The sequence below is a fragment of the Schistosoma haematobium genome, chromosome ZW (genome assembly GCF_000699445.3).
Source record: "Schistosoma haematobium chromosome ZW, whole genome shotgun sequence".
Lineage (NCBI taxonomy): Eukaryota > Metazoa > Platyhelminthes > Trematoda > Strigeidida > Schistosomatidae > Schistosoma > Schistosoma haematobium.
In genome coordinates, this window is record NC_067195.1 from 20,079,356 (window position 1) to 20,102,156 (window position 22,801).

Here is a 22,801-nt window from a genome sequence, read left to right on the forward strand (position 1 = left end):
CAAAAAAGCTGCAAAGGGATTTTCATCGTTCTCTTTCTGTTACAATAATGAAGAATGATTTCGTGTAGAGATATCTTAGTAAGACACTCTGATATACGTAGCAAAAGCCGTTGGTTAATAGCTTAACTTGTAAGTAGTACAAGTATTTTATGCATAGAAACCTAAAAACAATCAGTTCTGAATCACTGCTAATTTTGGTATTATTTTTAGAATAAATTAGATAGTCAGTCAATATTCATATGTATTAGTGGGCTAACTAAACGAACAAAATTATTACCGTGAAGAGGAAGCATTTCAACTAGTGTTCCCGTAAATTTGTCAAGTTTCGCCATTACAGAAAAACAGGAATCGGGGGGGAGTAGCCTTATACTTACGATCATGCCTGGAGGTACACCAAGCGCACAACCAAGAGTTTATCAATCTTGATCAATCCATATTGTGCTCAGTATGACTGTCTACCACCTCGAGGTGTCTAGTTGTAGTCATCTACAGGAAGCCGACTGCTGACATCGAGTACAACAATCGTATGCTGGAAGGATTAGCCCGCTCTACTCGTCTCGGATTCACTCATATCCTGATTTCAGGGCACTCCAGTCTTCCTAAAGTTAACATAGGTATATTGAAGGTGAAAACTCTACGGAAGCTCGGTTCTTCAACCTCATTGAGGATCTGGGATTATTCGAAGATGTGAAGTCGGCTAATTGGGATTTCTTCCTGCACACGATCTTATGTGCTACAATCAGTCTATCCTTCAAATGGTCCACATGATCTACAAGCGACCCAAAGTCATCAAGAACCGCACTCTTCGTCTGCTAAACCGCAAAAGGCACTGTTGGGCAGAATACAAACGAACTGGTAACAACGGCACATACAGACAATACAAACACATAAGGAACATATTCGCAAAGACGATAAAAGCAGACAGGCTTCAAAACCAGATGAAACTTATCGATAAACTTGTCTCCAATACAAAATTCTTATTCCGTTATGCAACCTCCCTTCGAAAAGCCAAAACTGGAGTTTCTTAACTGCTAGTTCCTAACGGCGGTGGCGCCGCTAATCTTCTGGCTGAACAGTGCTCTCTGACATTTCAGCCGATCCACATCAACTATACTGATGAAAGCTTCATCTTCAACTGCACAGGACTTTCCGAAGTGAACCCGTGTCTGACTTGGTGTTCCGGAAACTGCAGCACCTAAGAACAGGCACTTGTCCTGATCCGGATATGATTTATTCTGATGTACTGAGAGAAGCCGCTTCAACCCTAGCAACAGCGCCTAGCATGATGTTCTCACACTCGCTAAGCCGAGGCACATTTCCGGAAATTTGGAAGCTGGCTCATATCACATCAATTTTCAAAGGAGGTCGACGCAGAAAACCTTCAAATTACTCTTATCTCTATGCCTTCAAAAATCATGGAGTCCCTGATATGCAATGGTACGCATGACTATTTATTGTCCTTAAATTTATTCTCACCACAACAGCATGGTCTTAGGAAGGGTTACTCTTGTATAACCAATCTGCTGACTGAGTTGGACAGATGGACAAGCATCCTTGATCTCTAGGGAAAAGTTGACGCCATTCACCTTGACTTTTCAAAAGCTTTTGATAGGGTCAACCATATATGTCTTATCAATAAGCTCAAACGATTAGACATTGTCACCTTTAATCGATTGTCCCATTTCATATCTACAAAATCGACGTTCTGAGTCAGGACTAACTTCGATTTCTCTCAGGCTATGGAATTTTATAATGGGGTCCCCCAGGGTTCGGCACTGGGACCTCCCCTTTTCTTGATCCATATAAACGATCTTCCACAACAGGTGTCGTTAGACTTATTACGATTTGCTGATGATATGAAGCTTTGGAGAGGGATACACGACCAAGAGGATATACTGGCATTTCAGAAGGATTTGAATAGACTTCAAAGTTGGGTAGATGACAACGGACTAGGCTTTAGCACTTCAAATTGTAAGATAGTCCATCTGAGACAAGTTGCGGACTACTGTTGCAACTTAACAAACTCCTGCCTCGAAGTATCCCGAGTCGAAAAATATTTAGGAGTCCTGGTACCCTACGATTTGAAGTCTTACGCTGTGACAAAAATGCCTTTCGAGCAAACCTTGCACTGGTAATATTGAAGCGCTTTTTTGTCAGTTTGATGGGAGAATTTTCCACGTAATCTTCAATAGTTTTGTTCGTCTACATTTATAATACGGAAACATAGTATTTCTTCCCTCACCCCAAAGGGACAAGGACACTGGAGCGTGTCCAACGGTATGCCACGAAATCAGTTCGGGGACTCAAATTCAAACCTTAAGAAGAGTGCCTTCAATCACTAAATTTTTGCCCATTAGAGTACAGGAGTTTTAGAGGTGACCTTCTAATGGCCTACAACATCCGTAACACTTCTGGACATCCTCTTAAACACCTACTTAAGTTTAGCTCCAGCACAAAACGAAGGAGTAACACCCAAAAACTGGAGACACAACACAGCAGAACGGACTGTAGACGCAGCTTTTACTCCTTAAGAGTTGTCAAATGCTGGAATTCGCCACCAACTGAGCTGGTTCCAGCGACTTCCCAGGATTCTTTTAAGAGGAAACCTGACCTATTCTTAAGGATTAAGAACAGTACCTTACTATGATTTACCATTTTCATTGTCCTCTTTTATCGTTAATATACCTAGATTCCTGCCTGGAGGTATTAGTGATCCACTGCTACTAGACAGGGAAGCCGTTAAGTGAAAGCTTCCTCTATTCCGTCAACAACCATTTGAACAATGCCATACATCGTAAAGTAAGAAAAACACTATCCACTTCATTATTGAATCAAAATATAGCTTTTCAAATTTATTCAGAATTAATTTTAACTTTCGACAGCGCAACGCAGAGTAGAAAGTAGCGCAAAAAGTGTCGTTGACCTCGTCATATAGATATTAGATATTGGGTTTTGCGGTAAGTTCGTTGAAACGAAAGAGAGGGGAATCTGAGCTGGCCTGACCCTGGGTTTTACTGTACCAATGGCTATTTCGCATACTTTAGGGACTGACTCACTTGTTAGTCATGCCTTCAATAGAGATGGTACAGAACTCGCCCTTTCTGTCAATACTAGTGACGTTTACTTGTTGAGTGTTCCGGAATCACCCAGTGGAAGGTTCCAGGTTATCGATGTCCTACGGGAACATAGTGCTTTGGTTACAAGTATAGACTGGGCACCACAGACAAATAGGATTGTTTCATGTTCTGCTGATCGTAATGCCTACGTGTGGAATAAGCAGTCAGATAATAAATGGAAGCCAACACTGGTTTTGCTCATGGTACGTTGTATCTAACAAGTTCTGTATTTCCGTCAAATTTATTGTCAAGATCGATAGAGCTGCAGTGTGCGTAAAGTGGTCTCCATTAGAGGACCGTTTTGCTGTGGGTAGTGGTTCCAAACTTTTGGCAGTGTGTTGGTTTGACGAAGAAAGTGATTGGTGGATTGGCAAAAAGATTAAAAAGCCTATAAGATCTACCGTCACGTGTATTGATTGGCATCCAAATAATGTTCTTCTAGCTTGTGGGTCAAGCGATTTTCATGCGAGAATATTCTCAGCCTTCACAAGCTCTGGCCCTTCGGAATCAGTGTGGGGCAAACACACCCCTTTGGGTGCCGTGCTTTTTGACTATTCGGATGGGGAAGGTGAGTGGTTTTTTTATTATATTTGAAATATATGTACATTTTTGGAGTACTTCCCAACTGATGTGGTTGCCTCATTTTAATGCGAAATGTTTGGAAAGTAAATGATAATGATGGAAACAAGTCATGGACCATTCATTCTGATGTTTACTGGTAAGTTTATCGTCATTATCTTTGGTCTAATTTCAGTCACGGAGTCACATGTTATGTGGGACGTAAGTTCTCGTAGTATTACTCAAACAGATAGCTTCGATGTTACAGGCAATAAAATAGACGGGACGTTATCTCGCGACAATCAGGAGTATCATTTAATAATATGATGGTTATATGATTTTTTTAGTCCTTGTGACAGCATGTGAAGACCGCAGTTGCTACCTTGACATATTGGTCGGGCTTGCCTATCTAAATGGCGCAACCAAGCTGTATTGGGACACGTTGTTTTAGGTCCTATCATGCCAAGCAAGCTGGTTTCAGAACAGCAAGACAAATCAACAAAGTCTGAGAGCGAAGTCGCACTGTTGGTGTTGATAGATGTGACAGTAGTAAGGTGATCCTCTCAAACAACCAGCATCTGCAGTAATGCTGCCTCACAAAGAAAGGAGGGGGTTAGCAGATTTTCATCGACGGATGTTGAGTATCTTGCATAGCTAGCTGTTAATAAGTGCCTGTGCTGTTTGATTATGGTTTCAGTCTCGGCTCCGTACAGTAGGACTGTCTTGACGTTCGTATTGAAGATTCTGACTTTGATATTGGTTGGCAGTTGTTCTGAGTTCACTAAACTATTCAATTGTAGGAATATTATACTTGCTTCACCAATCTATGACTTTACATCTGCGTCAGATCCTCCTCGTTTATCGGTGATGTTGTCCAGATACGTAAAACTTTCCACCTGTTCCAGAACTTCGTGATTGTACTTTCCCCGTTTTGAATATTGAGGTCTACTGATATAGGGGCTGCAGGTATATTGGCTGTTTTTACCTGCATTTGTTACTGTGTATGGGTTAGAAGAGATAAGTCATGTGCAAAGTCTAAATCATCTAGTTGTATCCAAGCTGTCGATTGTGTCATATGCTTCCCCTGAGATGTGGAGGTCTTCATGATTCGGTCAACCACCAAAAGAAAAAAGGTGAAGGTAAGCAGCCTTGTCTGACAATGGTCTTCACTTGAAGTGCATCTGTGAGCTGATCACCATGCACAACTATTCAATGCAGTCGGTCGTATGAATTCCATGTGATGATGATATTCTGGAGTACACCATAGTGTCGAATAAAGTTCCATACTTTTTCCTATATGCGCTGTCAAACGTACCTCATAGTTAGGGATGTTGGTGCATAATGAAGAGCTCGGTCAACAATGATCCATAGTGTTGCGTTTTGGTCGGTACACGACTGATCTTTATGCAATCCAGCCTACTGGTCCCGAAATTGGATGTCTTTGAATCTCTCATCCGGTTCAACAACACTGTTGAAAACCTCTCCTGATACTGACAGTATTGTGATTCCCTTGTTGTCCTCACATTTGCTCAGATCTCCTATATGTGGTATCTTGTTGAGATATTCTCGAGTACACCATAGAGTCAAAGGTTTTTTCTATCCATCCTGTCAAATGCTTTGTCATAATCAAAGAAGTTGGTGCAGTGACTACTTCCATTCAGTTGATTGTTCGACAATGATCCGTAGTGTCGCGATTCGGACAGAACATGATCGAACCTTACGAAACTCAACATGTTGATTTTGAACTTAAACATCTACCAAATCTTTTACTCGGTTTAGTAACACTGTTGGAAACTTTGCTTGTCACTGAGAGTAGCGTGATACTTCTGTAGTTTGCGCACTTACCAAAATCTACTTTCGGTATATTGATGAGTTATCCCACTTCCCAGTCTGTTCGTACTTGTACCTCCTCCCAAATCGACCACATATTAGCCATTCGTCAGATTTTAGAGCACAGATATGCTTATCGGCGTCCGACGATTATTGTTCTTGACCTAAAAGCAGCATTTGACTCTGCTGACCGAGAGGTTCTGTGGCAGTGTCTGTAATTCGAATGTACACCTCAGAAGTACATAAACCTTATGAAGGCTCTTTACTTGAACACTACTAGTCGAGTCAGAGCTTATGGCAAACTGTCATCTGATTTTGCAACCTCAAGTGATGTCAGGCAAGGCTGTCTACTATCTCCATTTTTGTTCAACTTTATCATAGACCTACTGCTGGAAATAACGCTCTCATCGACTGAATTTTCAGGAATCGATCTGCTACCAGGAGGTCCACTTATCGACCTAGAATACGCAGATGACATAGTCGTGTTTGGAGATGTTGATAAAATGCAGTCTTTTGATAGGGCACAGCAACAATACCAGGATGTTTGTGATGTGCTTCTCCCCCTCTAAATGCAAGCTGTTGCTTCAAGACTGGCCTGCATCAACGCCTGAACTAAGGATAGGGAGTGAATTAATCGAACGTGTTGACAACTTCACCTATCTTGGAAGTCCGATCAACCCTAATAGGTTGGTGTCTGAGGAATTCTGTGCACGGATTCGAAAAGCTCGTTTGGCTTTTGCCAACTTACGTCAACTATGGCGAAGGCGAGAATTCCGTCTATCAACTAAGGGACAAGTATACTGCGCGGCAGTTCGTTCTGTTCTACTTTACAACTGCGAAACGTGGCCTTTAAGAGTAGAAGACACTCGTAAACTACTAGTATTTGACCACATATGTCTTAGAAGTATTGCTGGCATCTGCTGGGATCACCGGGTAAGTAATAGTGAGGCTGGACGCAGGGTATTGGGGCGTGATGGTAAATCAGTTGATGAGGTTGTGAATCTTCATGGACTGAGATGTTTGGGCCACGTGTTGTGTATGCCTGGACACCGATTACCACGACGCGCAATAATGACTAGTGTTGAGGATGGTTGGAAGGAAGTTAGGAGCGGCTAGACCAAAACGTAGCATCAGTGCTTGACGTCAATAACTTCTAGTCTGAGTCATGTTAGTAGATGCGAACTACTCGGTTGGGGTCCGCTTGACTATCGTAACCAATGGTTGGAGACTCTGTGTGACATGGTTCAGAATCGATCACAATGGCGTAGGTGTATATACTCTCTGTCTTCCCTTGAACAATGAGATTAAAATTGCTCCATAGTTTTCTTTCGACCAACTAATTCTTTCTTCCTGTACTATAACCTTATATGCAATCTTTCTTTCATATATTACCACCATTGAATTAACTACTTCAATGTATTTGGTGTTCATCTTGTTGTGCTAATGAGGCATAGCAGCTTGGACCGATGCATATATATGTCTGGTCCTATGTTGTAGCTGACTGACTGACTCCTCCCAAATGTTTATAGAGAAAACGTGAAACATCTTTGTAGTTACCATCGTATCTAACTGCAGTGTTTAGCTGGTGTGTTGTCTGATCCATTGTTGATTTATCTGACGGCCTTGTAGATCTCTTCGATTACCGTTGAGTATGATCTATGGAGAGGTGTTCTGTGTGTGCTGCTTGGACATCCGTTGAGTTCATTGAGACTGGTCTATTCAATAGCTCTTCACATTGCTCCACTCACCTGTTTAGCTTTTCTTGAATCTCAGTGACTGCTTTGTCTTCTTTATCCTTGAATGGTCACTCTAGTTTACAATATTTTCATACTAGTTTATTCGTCGTATCATATAGTCGTTTCGTATTTCTTCCTACAACTTTTTCTGTTGTCATTGCTAGATCTTGTACGTATTTCCGCTTGTCGGCTCCAATGCTCCTCGTCACTTTCTTGTTTGCTTCTGTGCATTCGGCGTGTGCCTTGGTTTCATCTGTCCTTGTTCTTCCTTTTTAAAGATTGCCTTTGGTATCAATAGAGACCTATTGTTTGTGATGGTGCTTCTTGCGGCTCAGAACCTCATGACATTTTTAGTGTTAATGCTTCTTTAACCACTTTCCAGTTTTTCATGGTAGCTTTCTTTTCCTTATGTTGATTTTTGTAAGGCTTGGAGCTTGTTCCTGAGAACTGTCTTAAATTCGTTGAGTTTGTTACTATTTCAAAGAAAGAGTATGAAAATTTTGAAATTCTTTTCCAGTGGTTCTATAGCTTCAGTTTCATCTTGGCCGCATCTACGTGGTGGTCTAAAGCTATCTCAGCTCCTCTCCTGGTTCTCACGTCTTCCACTAATTTTCTGAATTTGTTATTGATGCAAATATGGTCGACCTGCTTCTCTGTAGTGTGGCCCCTTGAGACCCATGTAGCTTTATGTATGCATTTATGGGTTAGTTAGTGCCAGTTATAACCGTTTTGGTGAAGGCACATAAATTTGCAAATCTGTCACCATTCTCGTTCCTTTCTCCCAGTCTATGTCGTCCCATGATATCTTCATACGCGACTTTGTCCATTTCGACTTTGATGGTTAGGTCTCCCACCAGGATTGTCAGGTCTTTTTCTGAACACTACGATCGACTGTAGCCTGATAAAATTTATCTTTATCGTCTTCGTTGCTTTCATTGATGCGTGCTTAACTCTGGGTAACAGTCATTGTAATCCCTTCGTTCTTTGTTTTGAAGAATGCCTTGATGATTCTGGATCCATGAGATTCCTACCATATATGTGCTTTTTGTGCTTCTTGTTTGAGCGAATGATTATTTTCTTCATTTCCAAGGTACAACAGAACGTCTCCCGAATCTATTATTTTCTGTCCAACTTGTGTACAATGGGTTTTACTTATTCCGAACACCACCAGATCCTGTCTTCTCATCTTTGCAGCTATCTGACTTCTCTCGATCTCCCCCATCATCCGGACATTCCATGTACCTATATTAATTGTTGCTCTGATTGTTTAAAGGGTCATTGGCTTTCACCATGAGGGGTCGTAACTCTTCTAAATGAAGTGTATTCAACTCCCAGGACACAGTGTAAATGTATTAAATGATTCCTTCTGGTCAGCGTTTTCTTAGCAACGTTTTTACCGAATGGGGTTGCTAACCCCATGCCTAACCGTCACCCCTTATCGGGGTTTGGGACCGTCAGTAACTCTAGAAGGGTTACAGGCGCAGTTCCGATGGTCGATAAATAGTGCACGATGTGGAATTCTTCGGGAAGACATTCGTAGGACATGACCAAGCCGTTGAAGTCGATGTTTCAAGATAGTGACACAAATTGGATTATCGCAGCTGTGCCCGAACAAAAGATGCCGAACCTCTGTATTACTAACATGCTGTTGCCATTGGACGTCGGCAATCCTTCGTAGACAACGATAATTAAACACAGAGGGTCGTCTAACATCCTCAACTCGTAGGGGTCAGGTTTCACATACATAGAGTAAAACTGCTTTCACTGACGCGTTGTAGGTTTTACCTTTTGCAGCCAGACTAACATCACAAAGGCGCCTAAGATGGTCCAGATTAGCACAAGTCGTTCTACCTTTCAGTCACGCCACCACCAGCACTTACACAGCTACGCGCATGCATGAATTTTTCAACTACTTCTATCTGGTAACTACCAAGAGTAAGTTCAGGAACAGGCTTCTGTTAGTCTTGTAAAATTACTTCGCATTTAGAAAGTAGAAAGTACACTCCATATCTGCGAACACTGATTGTCGACTGACTAAGCGGAAATTACATTGTTTGAGTAAAATCACACAGTAAGACAATATCATCCTTATACTCAAGGTCGAGAAGTCTTTCTCCAGGTAACAGATCTACACCACCATTACCTACATCCACCAGAGCTGTTTCCAGAACGTCATAGATATCAAAGTTGGAGAGGAATGGTGAGGTTGAGGAACCCTGCCTAACCCCACTGCTTGAATGGAACAACTCAAGGTCAAAAGTCCCTCCAGGTAACACACTGCCATTCCTACTACGGTTCATCATAGCTGTTTCCAGAATGTTTTGGTGGCATAGTTGAAAAAGAATGGTGAGATTAGACAACCCTGTCTAACTCCACTGTTCGAATGGAATAATAGAGAGTGTTAGTTGCATGGCCTCACTCTTCCTGAGTTGTCTGTATACAGGGTTTCTCCATCAGGCGTGATTGGGTTGGTGTTCTCTGTGTTATATTTGAGGATCTTGCCTCTTCCCTTGTGCATGTCGAAACCTACTGATGCAGAGGCTGCTGCTACAGTGTTTGTCTTGACCAGCCTTTGATGTGTATGGGATAGAAGGGCCAGGTCATCTGCGCGGTCCAAATCGTCTAGCTGCATCCAACCTATCTATGTTATTCCGTGCTTCCCGTCAGTGTGGAGGTCTTCATAATTCAGTCAACCACCAGAACAAAGAGAAAAGAGGAGAGTAGGCAGCCTTGTCTGGCTACGGTCCTCATTCGGAATGCGTCTGTCAGCTATCCTCCATGCACGATTTTGCACTCTAGTCCGTCATATGAATTCCTCCCAAATCTTCCTGAGTAGATTGTGAAGCATGTTTGCAGTTACTTCTATATCTGACTTTAGTGCTTCGTCTGGTATATTGTCAGGTCCTGCTGCTTTCCAACTCTTGGTTTATTTGATGGTTATGCTGATTCCTCCCGTCGGTGGATTGACATCTATAGGAATGTCTGTGTATGCTGCTCCGATGTCCGGTGGATTTAATGGAGTAGGTCTATTCAAGAGTTCTTCGAAGTATTCCACCTATCTGTTCCTCTGTTCTTGAATCTCGGTGATTGGCTTACCTCCTTTGTCCTTGACCGGTTTCTCTGGTTTACTATATTTCCCTGCTAGTTTCTTCGTTGTCTCACATAGTTATCTCATATTTCCTTTTCTTGAAACTTCTTCCTCTGTCGTTGCTAAGCCTTCCACATATTTCTGCTTGTCAGCTCCAATGATATTCACTCTCTTATTTGTTTGTATGTATTTGGCGTGTGCCTTGACTTTCTCTGCTCTTGTTCTACTGTTGTTAATTGCTATTTTTCTCCTTTTTTGAATCTTTTCCCGGGTTTCGATAGAGATTCATACCTTATTATAATGCTTCTTGTGGCCCAGAACCTCCTGACTGTTGAAGTTAGTGCTTCTTTGATTTCTCCCTAATTGTCCTCTTTTTTAGGTAGATCTTGTAAGGCTTAGAACCTCTTGTTAAGTGTTATCATGAAGTCGTTGAGTTTGTCTCGAATGAAGGCTGTATTGAAACTTTGTAATGTTGTTTCCCCAGTCGTCAAGTGCTTTTTTAGCTTCAGTTTCACGTTGGCAACCACCAATTTTTAGTGATCTGTCAGCTCCTCTCCTGGTTTTCGCACCTTCCATTGACCTTTTGAATCTTTTACTGATGCAAATATGATCTATCTGGTTCTCCATGATGTGGTCCGGTGAGACCCACGTAGCTTTGTGTATACGTTTGTGTGGGAATATTGTACCGCCCATAACCAATTTGATGGATGAACATTGATTCTCAAATCTCACCATTTTCGTTCCCTTCTAGTCCATTTCGTCCCATGATATCTTCATAACCGTTGTTGTCCATTCCGACTTTGGCGTTTAGGTCTCCCGTCAGGATGTTGAAATCCTTTCTAGGGTACTCCACTATATCTGATTGCAGCCTCTCATAAAAGTGAACTTAATCATCGTCATTTCTATCTTTGGTGGGTGCTTAACATTGGATAACATTCCTCGTGATTTCATCCTTTGTTTTGAAGGATACTTTGATGATCTTGGGTCCATGAGACTCCCACCTTATTAGTGCATTTTGTGCTTCTTTGGACAGCATCGAAGCAACTCTCTGAGTGTGTAGGACATTTTCCTCTTCGTGACCGGAGTACAGTAGCATCTCTACCGTACGTAGCCCTTGCTTTTCAGCTTGGATCCAATGGGTTTCGATGATTTCGAGAACCGCCAAGTTATATCTCCTCATTTCCGTTGCTATTTGACTGCTCCTCCTGGTCTCCCACATTGCCCAGACGTTCCATGTATCTATAAAAATTGTTGCTCTGGTTGTTCGAAGAGGCATCAGCCGAAGAATCTCGGCTTTCATCATGAGGCGTCATAATTCTTCCTTCAACTCAGAAGGCAGAGTTTAAATGTTTTAATTTGTTTAATCTGATTGGCGTTTTTTAGCAAGATTTTTTTCTGCAGGATGGGGTTGCCGACCCCATGCTCAACCCTCCTCCTTTATCCAGGCTTGGGACCGGCAGTAGCCCTAGAAGAGCTACAGGCTGAGTTGTTTCATAGGTAGGGCTAACCATTTATAAAGACAGTAACGACTATTGCCTTATCCCAGGATATTAAACACTCTAATTACAAGACGTTTGTGGAAAACTCAGTTCCTCAACCAGACAGTTATCACTGTCTCTAAAAAGGGTTTTGGATGTTGAGTCATCTGGGCCTGGTGATTTGTGGCGCTTCGGGAGCTGGAGTTTGCGGACTTGTGCCTCGTAAGGCGAACTAGTTGTCATCGACCACTCGGTAAACGACAGCCTGATCGATATCGCCGGAGCAGCAGACTAGTTGGACTGTATGTCTAAAATACTTCGCCTATCGTCTAATACGTTGGTGGGTGTTATTGATCAGTGTCTCCAACTTCACAGATTGTTTCACTCACACCAGGCTTCTTACAGTCAGTAGCTGGGATGAGTTGGAAGAGCTTCCGGCAGTTGCCATATGCAGCTACTGCTTCCAACATGTTAGCATGCTCAGACCATCAGGGTCTTCGGTTCTTACGCAAACATTGCACAGTTTTTCTTCGTAAGAGTTCGTTTATGTTCATACGGTTTGCCCGAGTAGACTGAGGTGTTTCATTGAACTGTAAGGAACCTGTAGGAACCTACTGCCTATAGTTGGGACGTTTTGCGGAGCTGCAAACGACGTTTTTCTTTATTCTCATTTCAAGTGCTCATCTATATTTCTCGATAGATTGATAGCTAACCTTGAATCAAGCTCGGTTTGATATTTGTCTGGAATGGAAGCTACGGCCAGTTTACATACATCGATCCGTTTAGGACGATAAAGTTGTTGGTCTCAGACGCAAGATAAGATTAACACAAACGAGAGCATGATCAGAGTCTAGATAAGTATTTCAAAAAAGGACGGCAGTTTTGTACGCAACCACGCTAGTGGTAGCTGATCGCGGTGTAGTCAACTTGGGTTCAGGCTTCAGTTGGAGAGGAAGGATGCTAGACTTTGAAATACGCCAGCTTGAATGGTATACATACTTTCAGAAAGGGTGGTTCAAAAATTATATTCGGTGGTAGCACTCAACTTTCTACTAGCCACTAGCATAAGGTCGTTTATATAAGACAGGATTTTCACTGTAGGGGAGCTTCTGTGTTGGTCGGAAAATAAAAGTAAACATAGAATAGAAATGCTATGGAATAGGACTATAAATGATCATAATATGAGTTTGTATGTAATTAAGGACTTGCAGTAATCGTTTATGTAGGTATCTAGAGCTAGTAAAAGCGTTTTCGTCATTGATAATTATATTTATCGTTGTGTGTGGGTTAGGATACTGACCGGGTACCAAGGCCGAAGCTGGTAATTTTCCTTGGAACCAGCTCACCGAACCTTTAACCTAGAGGTCTAGTCCACAAGGTAGTGTGCTGTGTTAGGAGATGGAATCCAATGGTTGCTGGCTACCATAAATAGGTTTATACTCCACTTAACCTTTCTGGATCCTGGAGCCCGTGTGCACGGTTGGTTTGGAACTGGAGTTTACCAGATGACTACGTGGCTCCACCATATTCAGAACTCATCCACGGACTACTCTACTGCTTACAACAGTTAACTAGGAAACGACAATTAAAGTAAAGGCTTCTGGCGTTCTTGTGTAGTTACCTTGCCAAAAATATGCTCCATGTACGAAGAGTGATTGCCCACTGATTGAAATTAGTTTGGGTTGGAACGTTTTTCTGGTGGTGACAAGTTTACACTGACCTAAACTTCTTGGTTGTGTTTTATTTTCTTCATCCAAACCATCCTCTTGATCTGCAAATATTTACCATGGCTTAGGATTTCTCCATGTTTATCTCCAGAATATTAGTGTGAAAGTTAACGACGAATGATGTGGTTGAGGTAATCTTATCCTCACCACTTGTTACGAACGACATAAGTGGTTAAATCATCTCACCCTATTTGTGTATTCATGTACAATTTCCATAATCTCAAGAAACGCCCCACACACGACTTTTTTCAACAGGGTTTCAAAACACAATTACGTCCAAATAATTGGAGGCGGTCATCATTTCAAAAAACATAATAGTTAGCCTGTATTAACTATGATATTCAATCATGGAGTTCAATGTATGAACCGTCTGAGTAAACCCTCACAAGTCCGTCAAGCCTTCACAGTCATAGTATAAAGAAAACCACTATACTTGTTAATTAGTAGTTGATCTAAATCCCGATGACTCTTATTCTAAGCACAGGAACATTTACTTGTTAAATGAGTTACTTGTTCTGACAAACGAAAATTATTTGACCGTCTGTTATATCATTACCATCCTGGCATTGTTATTGAGTGCTACCAATAGACTCTTCATTTTATCAATATCTTCACCGAACAGGACTAAGTCGTCTGCGTATTCTAAGTCGATAAGTGGACCTCCTGGTAGCAGATTAATTCCTGAAAATTCAGATGACGAGAAAGTCATCTCCAGCAGTAGGTCTATGATGAAATTGAACAAAAATGGAGATAGTGGACATCCTTGTCGGACAGCACTTGAAATTGAAAATTCAGATGACAGTTTGCCATAAGCTTTGACTCGACTGGTAGTGTTTCGGCTGTAGGGAGTTTCTGGCATCTGAAAAACGAATTTCAATATTGCAGTCTTATATTTCACCTCATTCTTAGTTTTCCCATCAACCTTTACTTCAAAATTCAGAAATGATTCGATTTGTTTATTTTACCGTTAGAGTCTTCTGCACTCGAAGAGAAGTGCTATTTAGGGATTGCAAATACAGACCACACGTACTGAACCAATCAAGTTCGAGTACATTTAAGTTTTCTTTAACAGTGTAGCATAATTTAGGGATGGTTTTACCTTGGTACAGAATATTACAATGTAACAATATTTCACCGCAATTCACTACAGTCTGAGGTGTTTTCTTGAGTTATAGCGTGGGTATGTGTCTGTATAATTTCGTTAAAATGGTTATAGTGTCGTACGCAGTATTTAGCTACAGACGCGTTGTGTATTCGTTGATTTGTAACCATCACGATCATCTACGAATTTTATGGACAGGCTTTTTGAATGAATATGAGGTTTGGGCTGGGAGGACTTTCTACGTTTTGCTATAGATCTGATGGTGCTAGGACGTTATACGCGATACTCATCTCTTTTTATAACCAGTTGCATTGTTTACAACAATGTTTCTTGCTTGAGCGACATTCTTCACTGTCACAACATGTTTATGAAGATGTTTTCCAGGTGTTGGTTTATAGGGGTTGACTGGGTAAATGCTTTGAACTTGTAATCGTGTACACTACTGGATTGTCTCGGTTACTACAGCATCAATGTGCAATGTTTGGGGTTTGTCAGTCGTTGGCATTCCATATTAACTAACTATAGCGTTATCAAGAGGTCTTAGTTAATTTCAAACTTGTGGGTATCTTAAACTCTTGAAGGTTTTATTCCACAGACAAAAATGAGACACTTGGATCGGTCATGGGCTGTCTTAAAATGAAGCGTTCGCATTATCGTTAGCCTACGTAAATGAAAAGGTCTTCAGTTTACCGTTTTATCAACACTACTGGTGTCTTGTATTCAGAGTAAGGACTAGTTCTTAGAAATCCATTTCCTTTACTGTCTCTTTAAGATTGTGATCACTTGGCCGATGTGGCAATATCAAGTTTGAGTCCTTTTCATGTTCTGTGGTACCTGGAGTATTAGAGCATCAGAGATTTATTAGCGATTTGTTCTGTTGCCGATGTAGTTCAGGACTGGGCAACCTGATTCGGTGTTATAGCACGTAATCTCTCTGTCACAGCTGTCGGTGTCGTATCCTGTTAAAACATCAACTTGTAATCTGGGTCAGTCAAAATTGTTTCTGAAGTAACCGTCACCACTGTCGTAAATCCCACTGAAACATATAAATTAACACTGTCATCACAGTTATAATCCAAAGACTTCACAAAATAACACATTTATATATGGAATATTAAACTAAAGAACAAATATATTCAAGAGCCTTTTAATAAGCAAATAATTGGAAAATATGAAAAATATATGTCATTCACTCTACAGTGCAATTAATATCTGACTTTAAACTTATCTTGTTTCGTTTACCTGTTTTTAATCACTATTATTCCTTGTTTTAAGCTTCATGATCTTGATGTTGTGTTATATTGTGTGATACTTATCGTGATGATCATGTGCGAAGTTGTCCGGATAGTTACTACTGTAATCTGTTTTTTTCCCAAAGTTTTGTTCTTCGGTTAGATATGTGCTTAGAAATAATAGAGAAGTATTAAGCTATGTCTGAACCCTCTCGAATTCATGCGAAACTGTACATTGTTAGGTGAAATTTGGTAAGAAACTGTCCATCCTTTTCGGGTTAAATGAAGGAATCGGTATTTAGGTATAAAATTTTTTAGAAAGGTAAATGACACCAAATTGTTACACTTTGTAAAATACTTGTTATTGATCTTATCGTTGATTGTTTACTTGCTTTCTATTGCCAGACTGAGATAAACCAAAATCACAAACTCTAAAAGTTTATATGTTTGTTCGTTATTTTTAGTGAACTTACTCTACATTTTATACCATCATACACTTTCCCTCTTTATGAGTTAGGTAATCTCAACAGCAATAACTTTATAATATATGTGTATCACTTAGCTGTTTGTTAGTATCTTTTACTACCTAGTAACACCAAGTTTGCGTGCCACGATGTACAAAATGTGTGGAGACTCATCTGACCCTGTCGACATACTCATACCCTTATACGTAAGTACATCATGTACTGTGCATCTTTGAAATGCAAATTACTTTTGAAAGATTGAAAGGAATCCGTGCCGCATTCATTCTTTTTAGGTAACTTGTTAGAAATAGTCGGGAAGTTCATGTATCTGGGTAGTGTTATCAGAGAGGATGGCGGCATGACAAACGAAACCGATATACGTATAGTGAAAGCCAGAATGGCTTATACCAATTTGGAAAGTCTTTGGCAACGCTGTGATATTAGTCTGGCTGTATATAACCGGGTTTACAACCCGTGGGTAAGAGCGTTTCTGCTCCATGCTTGTGAAAACTAGCGTTTGGCGACTCCATTTAATCATCCTTATCTCCAAAAGGATTGCTCATATCCATTGTCAACACTATGTTAGTAACGTTAAGGTTCAGCACTTTGTGTTCAAACCCAGTGGCGATAATTCAGTTCAAATTACCATCTCGAAACACCGACTTCAATGGCTTGGGGATGTGTTACTATTGTCATCCCATTGATTTCCACATCGTTCATCATTTAACAAATCTGGGACTGGGCGAAAAAAGTAAGGAAGTGATTAGTTTTTGACATGGTGCCTTTGCATTAAATATTCCTGACATCTATTGGTCCATTGCGGTTTTTGATGCTATCAGATATAATTCAAAATAGAATGCAGTGGCTGTGTTGTTGTAGTTTTCTGGTGAATGTTTGAGAAAAATAGGATGAACTCTGTTAACTAGAAGAAGACTTTCTTGACTACATTCTTAGCTGAACGGTACCAAATACTATTCCTCTTCAACTATTTATTGATTCTGCCATCCTTCTCTTCTCTATTTTTTCACAATATCACCACTTCATTTGTATAGCGCATTTTTTTAAATGTAGTGAACCATAACCTACGTGTTTTAAATAAATGATATATAGACTAGTTCATAGTATACATACCATTACTTTTACTAATTACACAAATTCAAATTGTTTTATTTTTTTAGAATTTTAACATTGTCTTTAAATCGATATCTTAAGGTTTATTAAATTATTCTGCTAAACTTACCAGTTCATAAAAAATGAGTAATTAGCTACTGAACATAAATCATAGTGAAAATGCATTCAAAGTTCATAAAGTAATGCAGCAAAAATGTGTTCAAAGTCGACTTTATATTCATCTTAAATCAATATTGATTTTCCTCCTTATAAGTTATATTTGGAGATTCAACATCCTCAATAAATCCATATACATGTTGCTTCCTTTCCTTTTTTTTTTATAACTACGTGAAAGAATATTCTTGGCTTTTTTCATCTTTATTGATACTCGTATTTTCCATATGTGTTTCAAGATATTCATATGTTTATATTTTAGGTGGTTGGGTTCTAAGCGTTTCATTTTCGGCAGATGGAAACAAATTAGCATGGACTAAGCATAATTCAACAATTTTTGTAGCTGATGCAAGTATCAGTGCCACACCTATTGTTACACGTTTACGAACTGATTTCTTACCTTTCGTCAGTTGCATTTGGATTGGACCATCAACTTTTGTAGCAGGTGGTTACGACTGTTGTCCTATGCTGTTTAGATATAATGACCAATCGATCAGTTTTGTTCACCAGGTACGTCGATTCGATTGTCATATACCTGTTATTTTATAAAAAGATGTGTGCGTCATTTTTATGTATAGTGTGCTTTTCATGGAAAATTTTTGGTTTAGTTCTGTTACTTGCGGATGTACAAACATTATTTCTTGCAGATGTAGTAGTCTTTGTTCATCTCCTCTCATTGTGTTGGTGTGTATTATGACAAACTGAACCGGTGTGCATCTGTACCAAGTCCTGTATTGTTAAATGACTTTAGTGACTAACTACTTCTAAGTAGTATGCATGATTTGCTTATAAATGTACGTTCGTATTTTAATGCATTGTTGTTTTTTGGTTCAATTAGGAAGGGTAGATAGTCACTGTTCATCCACTAAATACAAACCGAGTCGCTTCATGCCAATGTATATAAATAGCTACTACTGTTATTATTCGGAGTTGATCACACTTATAGTCTTGTGCAATAACAACTAGGTTTTATTCCATAAGTACTTCTAGGTAATCAAAATGTAAGCATGTCTTATTGTAATTGATTGGGATTTATCCATTAGAATAATTTGCTTGATACAAATTTTTTAACCTATTCGGTTCTTGGAATCGAACCCATAATGTAGTTTGATTGCATAACCTAAGTAAATGGTTATAGTACTGTAAACTTTTATAATTTAACGGTGCTACTATTACGTATTATCAAGTCACGCACTTAATCCTCATCTTATAAATCCTTGATATTTGTATTTCAGTTCTCAATATACATCTATATCTTTCAGTATGTCCTCTTTTTATTCCCTCTTTCTGTGCTAATGTGGAACGCCGCAACTTAAATTGGTGTATTTCGTGTTATTTCCTTTCAGATTGAGTTCCTTATGTCTTTTTGTAATAGAACAAACTATATATATGGTCTCAACTTATTCTATTAGTAATGATTCTTTCAACGCGTTAAGTAAATGCTGAATCAAATATAGATAAGCTCTGAGCCGTAGGACATCTCACATAAGCGCATATACACAAATACGAATCGTAATTGTCGCTATCTGTCATTCTTACAAACTAATCAAGGTTTATCGAAAAGTTATTCTCTCGTATGTTTTACATAAAGTACTTTTCTTCAGAAACGAACCAATCTTTTTCTCTAGATAAACTTTATAAGAGGAGACTGGTGGAGATTTATGACTACCTTACTTTTTAGAAAAAGCTATCCTAATTATGTGCATGATTAACATTTGTATTGTTTAGATAGAAAATTAGTTAGGTAAAATGTGTTTCTATCGAATGCTTGGAAATGTGTTTGATTGCCTTCATTTAGATACGGTTACAAGTCAATAAGGTATTGAATAATGCACATCTTAGATAGAAGTATAACGTGGTAATTGGTTTCGTCGTATGAGTATATCATCAAATGTTTGCATCGAACTTGGATTATGTTTCGTAAGTGATATTTTTGACTATTTTGATTCATAGGTGACAGAGTAAACTGGTAATCAAGCTTTTTTATCGGGAGGGCTTGAAATGAATGATGATTGCTAGTGGAAACAAGAATAATATTTGTTTTATAGATTTTTATATTTGTTGTTCATGACGCTATCTGAATTATCTTTGTTCCCCAACCTAGTTGGATACTAAGAGTGAATCTCGATATGGTGGAAAGGTAACAGCTATGAAGAAATTTCAAGATATTGATCGCATGGCTACAGCTGATAATACTAGCTCTCGTTTACCGACGATTCATCAAAACTGCATTAAGTAAGTTCAGTTGATTGCTGTTCTTCATTTTTATTTTATGTTAAGGTTACTCTTGAGTGAACAGCAGCATAGCGTTATACATACAGCCATGTCACCATGCCAAACCACCGCATAATTCGATGGGTGATATTGTCTAGTGTGGTAATAGGCTAGTAGAAAGTTAGGGGCAGCCAAACTAGGATGTAACATCAGTCCATAAGGTCACTAGCAATTGAAATGAGCCGTACATTTAGGTGCATACAACTTGGTTGGGTCCGCTCGGATTTTGTAACCAGTGATTGGAAACTGAGTGACGTGAATCAGAATTTTCCCCAATGAGGAGTGTGGATTCGCTCGTTATTTCCCCTTAGATCTTGGGTTTCTAAGTTATCTTGTGATTTTCTTTCGTTCCACAAACCCAAATTTCCCCCTAGAATCATATCTTCTACTCCTGGACTTCTATACTACTACTGGTACTGTCAATACTTCTACTTTTCTGTGATTTATTTCACTTCACTTTGCTACTTTGGATTAATTTCACTTCACTTTGCTAATTTGGTGTGGCAACTCGAACCGATTCACATATATGCTAGGTTTCATGTTGCATATGACTGGTTGCTTGAAGTTTGCATGGTGGTAGTGTTACATCTTTGATCTGTTTACCCATTGATATACAGAAGGTAACTTGTCTCAATCTAGATTAAAGCCTTGATACGATAGGCCTAATGGTTCAACCTTGAGGCTAGAATCACGTGAGTTGGAAGTGAGACCAACTACCTTGGGTAGAGAGACGGAAACTGTTCTATCACCTGATTAATTGCCAAGTGAGAGAAGACGAGTCAGCTGGAACACTATTCATTTTCCCGATTCCGATTCACACTCCGGTTCAGGTACATGAATAATATATATGACTAACATGACCACAACGCACAAACAATTAGAAAATACAATTATGTTCAAAACTAGGCATTAAAGTAGAAAAATAGAGTACTAAAGATTACGTTTAAGTTATAATAACTTTGGAACAAAAAAGGGTACGACAGTGAATCATACATCAAACGAAAGCCTTTAGTTTGTAAAATGAACTAGGGACAAAACTGAATGTTAGTATTTTGCAAGCTTTGAAGTAAGTGAAAGGACTTCCTCAAAAGTAGCTTCCGTTGTTTGTCATGGCTTTTTTGTTTCCCATACCACATTACCACAACGAAATAAAATCAACGAGTTAAATAGCAGGAGTCGAAATAATGCAGTGGGAAATATAGTGAGAAAGACTAAACATTTAAGTAGTTCGAAGAGATATTTGTAAGTAGGCTGATTAAAGGCTAGTAAAGGGTAAATAAATAGCACTCATTTTTTATCTGCAGTTTCAATAGAGCAGAGATTCGGATGCTTTTTTGTCAGAATGAATTGTCAAGCGTCAGTAAATAAACTGACTCAAGTACACTCCCCAATCTGAACCTTACAAAAAATATAAATCGACTTCGTTTCATTTTTGGTTGGGATTAACCAAGATCTTTAGCCGCTTATCTGTGTTATTTTAATTTCTCATTCTTTTGAGCTTTCATTTTTTCAAGACAAGAACAAGAAGTTATAGATATCACGAAAACAGTGACATGTCTCATTTGGTTTTATGCAAAGCTTTTCATTTTCTTAGTTTGATCGAATATAAGTTGTTACATTTATAAACTTGTCACCTAAATTTCACACCTAATTTACATAGGTTTCAAAACTTTTTTATGACTCGTTAAACTTTTATTTTTTTGTCTACTCAAAACTTCAGTGAAATTCGAATTCTTAAAGGTGATCGTTCAATGGCTTCAGAACTCAGTTCAGTCGGTCGAGATGGTAATCTCGTATTGTGGAACTTTCCAACACTATCTGAACAAATTGCAGATTTAAAGATAGTTTGATGTGTCTCGGTAATTCCCTTAGTCAGGAGATTTGTACGTTTATGTCAAACTCAGTTACAATTTATATTGTGATCACTGCGAATGACCGCATAATTACCGTCATCTTTCTTACTAATGATTTTCACAATTTGTGTGTAAACTAAATATTTTATAATCATTTTACCTAATTGTTCAGAAACAGTTTTTCTTTCTTTCAATTATGTGGGTATGTGTATTTGTGTCTATCTTTATGTAAATGTAAAGAACACACTAAAAGAGAGTGTATTTTACGCCTCCGTATAACAGTATCCTATTGAGGGACGGGCTGAGAAAATCATAGTCTGTTGGCATTACCTTTTCCCTCATGATGCTTTCATTCATTTTCCAAAAATCAGTACTTTTAATATGTGCGGAATGGTTAATGTTAGTTTGAGATCTTTGATTTATCTTACTTGATTATATATATATATATATATATATATATATATATATATATATATATATATATATAAATGATCGAACCTTACGAAATTCAACGTGTTGATTTGAAGTTACTCCGTTTAGTAACACCGTTGGGAACTTTGTATGTCATTGAGAGTGGTGTGTTACTTCTGTAGTTTGCACAATTACTAAGAACCTGATCGGAACTTACAAAATTGAAATTGTTGGTCTGGAAGATGTATCCTATGTCGTTTGGAACTTGTTGCTCGGACCCACTCCGAACTCTCTAAGCTTGTTAGGTGCTTAGAGAAAACATATATTAAGCTTTTATAGCGCTGTTCATTCATTTTCCCAGAACTTCTTCATTTTCAGCGTGACTAATACCATGTGATGATGTCTTCATAATCTGTTCCTATCTCTCTGTTCGTACATCTCACATGCACCTTGTAAATATTTTATTGACGCAGATGTGGTCAGTCTCGTTTCTTGTAGTGTGTTCCTGTGATTCCTGTGTAGCTTTGTGTATGGGATTGTCGGGAGAAATACTGCCGTCTATAGTCACCATGTTGTTGATAGCACATAGATTCTCCAGTCGCACTCCATTCTCGTTACCCTCGTAGTCTATGTCGTCCCGTAATGCGT

General features: G+C 39.2%; 1 protein-coding gene across 3 annotated transcripts; it reads left to right on the forward strand.

The window, feature by feature from the left end:
- Positions 1-2,824: 2,824 nt before the first annotated feature.
- ARPC1A_1 (protein 2 3 complex subunit) lies at positions 2,825-22,173 on the forward strand (the record flags this gene model as incomplete). 3 transcript variants are annotated; one of them, XM_051210648.1, is made up of 5 exons in its annotated part: positions 2,859-3,319; positions 3,369-3,834; positions 17,878-18,125; positions 19,720-19,850; positions 21,610-22,173. In XM_051210648.1, the coding sequence occupies 2 exons, from the start codon at positions 3,023-3,025 to the stop codon at positions 3,708-3,710; spliced, it is 639 nt and encodes a 212-aa protein (XP_051070663.1). In that variant the 3' UTR covers positions 3,711-3,834; positions 17,878-18,125; positions 19,720-19,850; positions 21,610-22,173. The 3 variants fall into 3 exon arrangements, with proteins under 3 accessions (XP_051070662.1, XP_051070663.1, XP_035586787.1); XM_035730609.2 differs by having other exon boundaries at positions 3,023-3,319; positions 3,369-3,684; XM_051210647.1 differs by having other exon boundaries at positions 2,825-18,125; positions 19,720-22,173.
- Between the last annotated feature and the right edge of the window lie 628 nt (positions 22,174-22,801).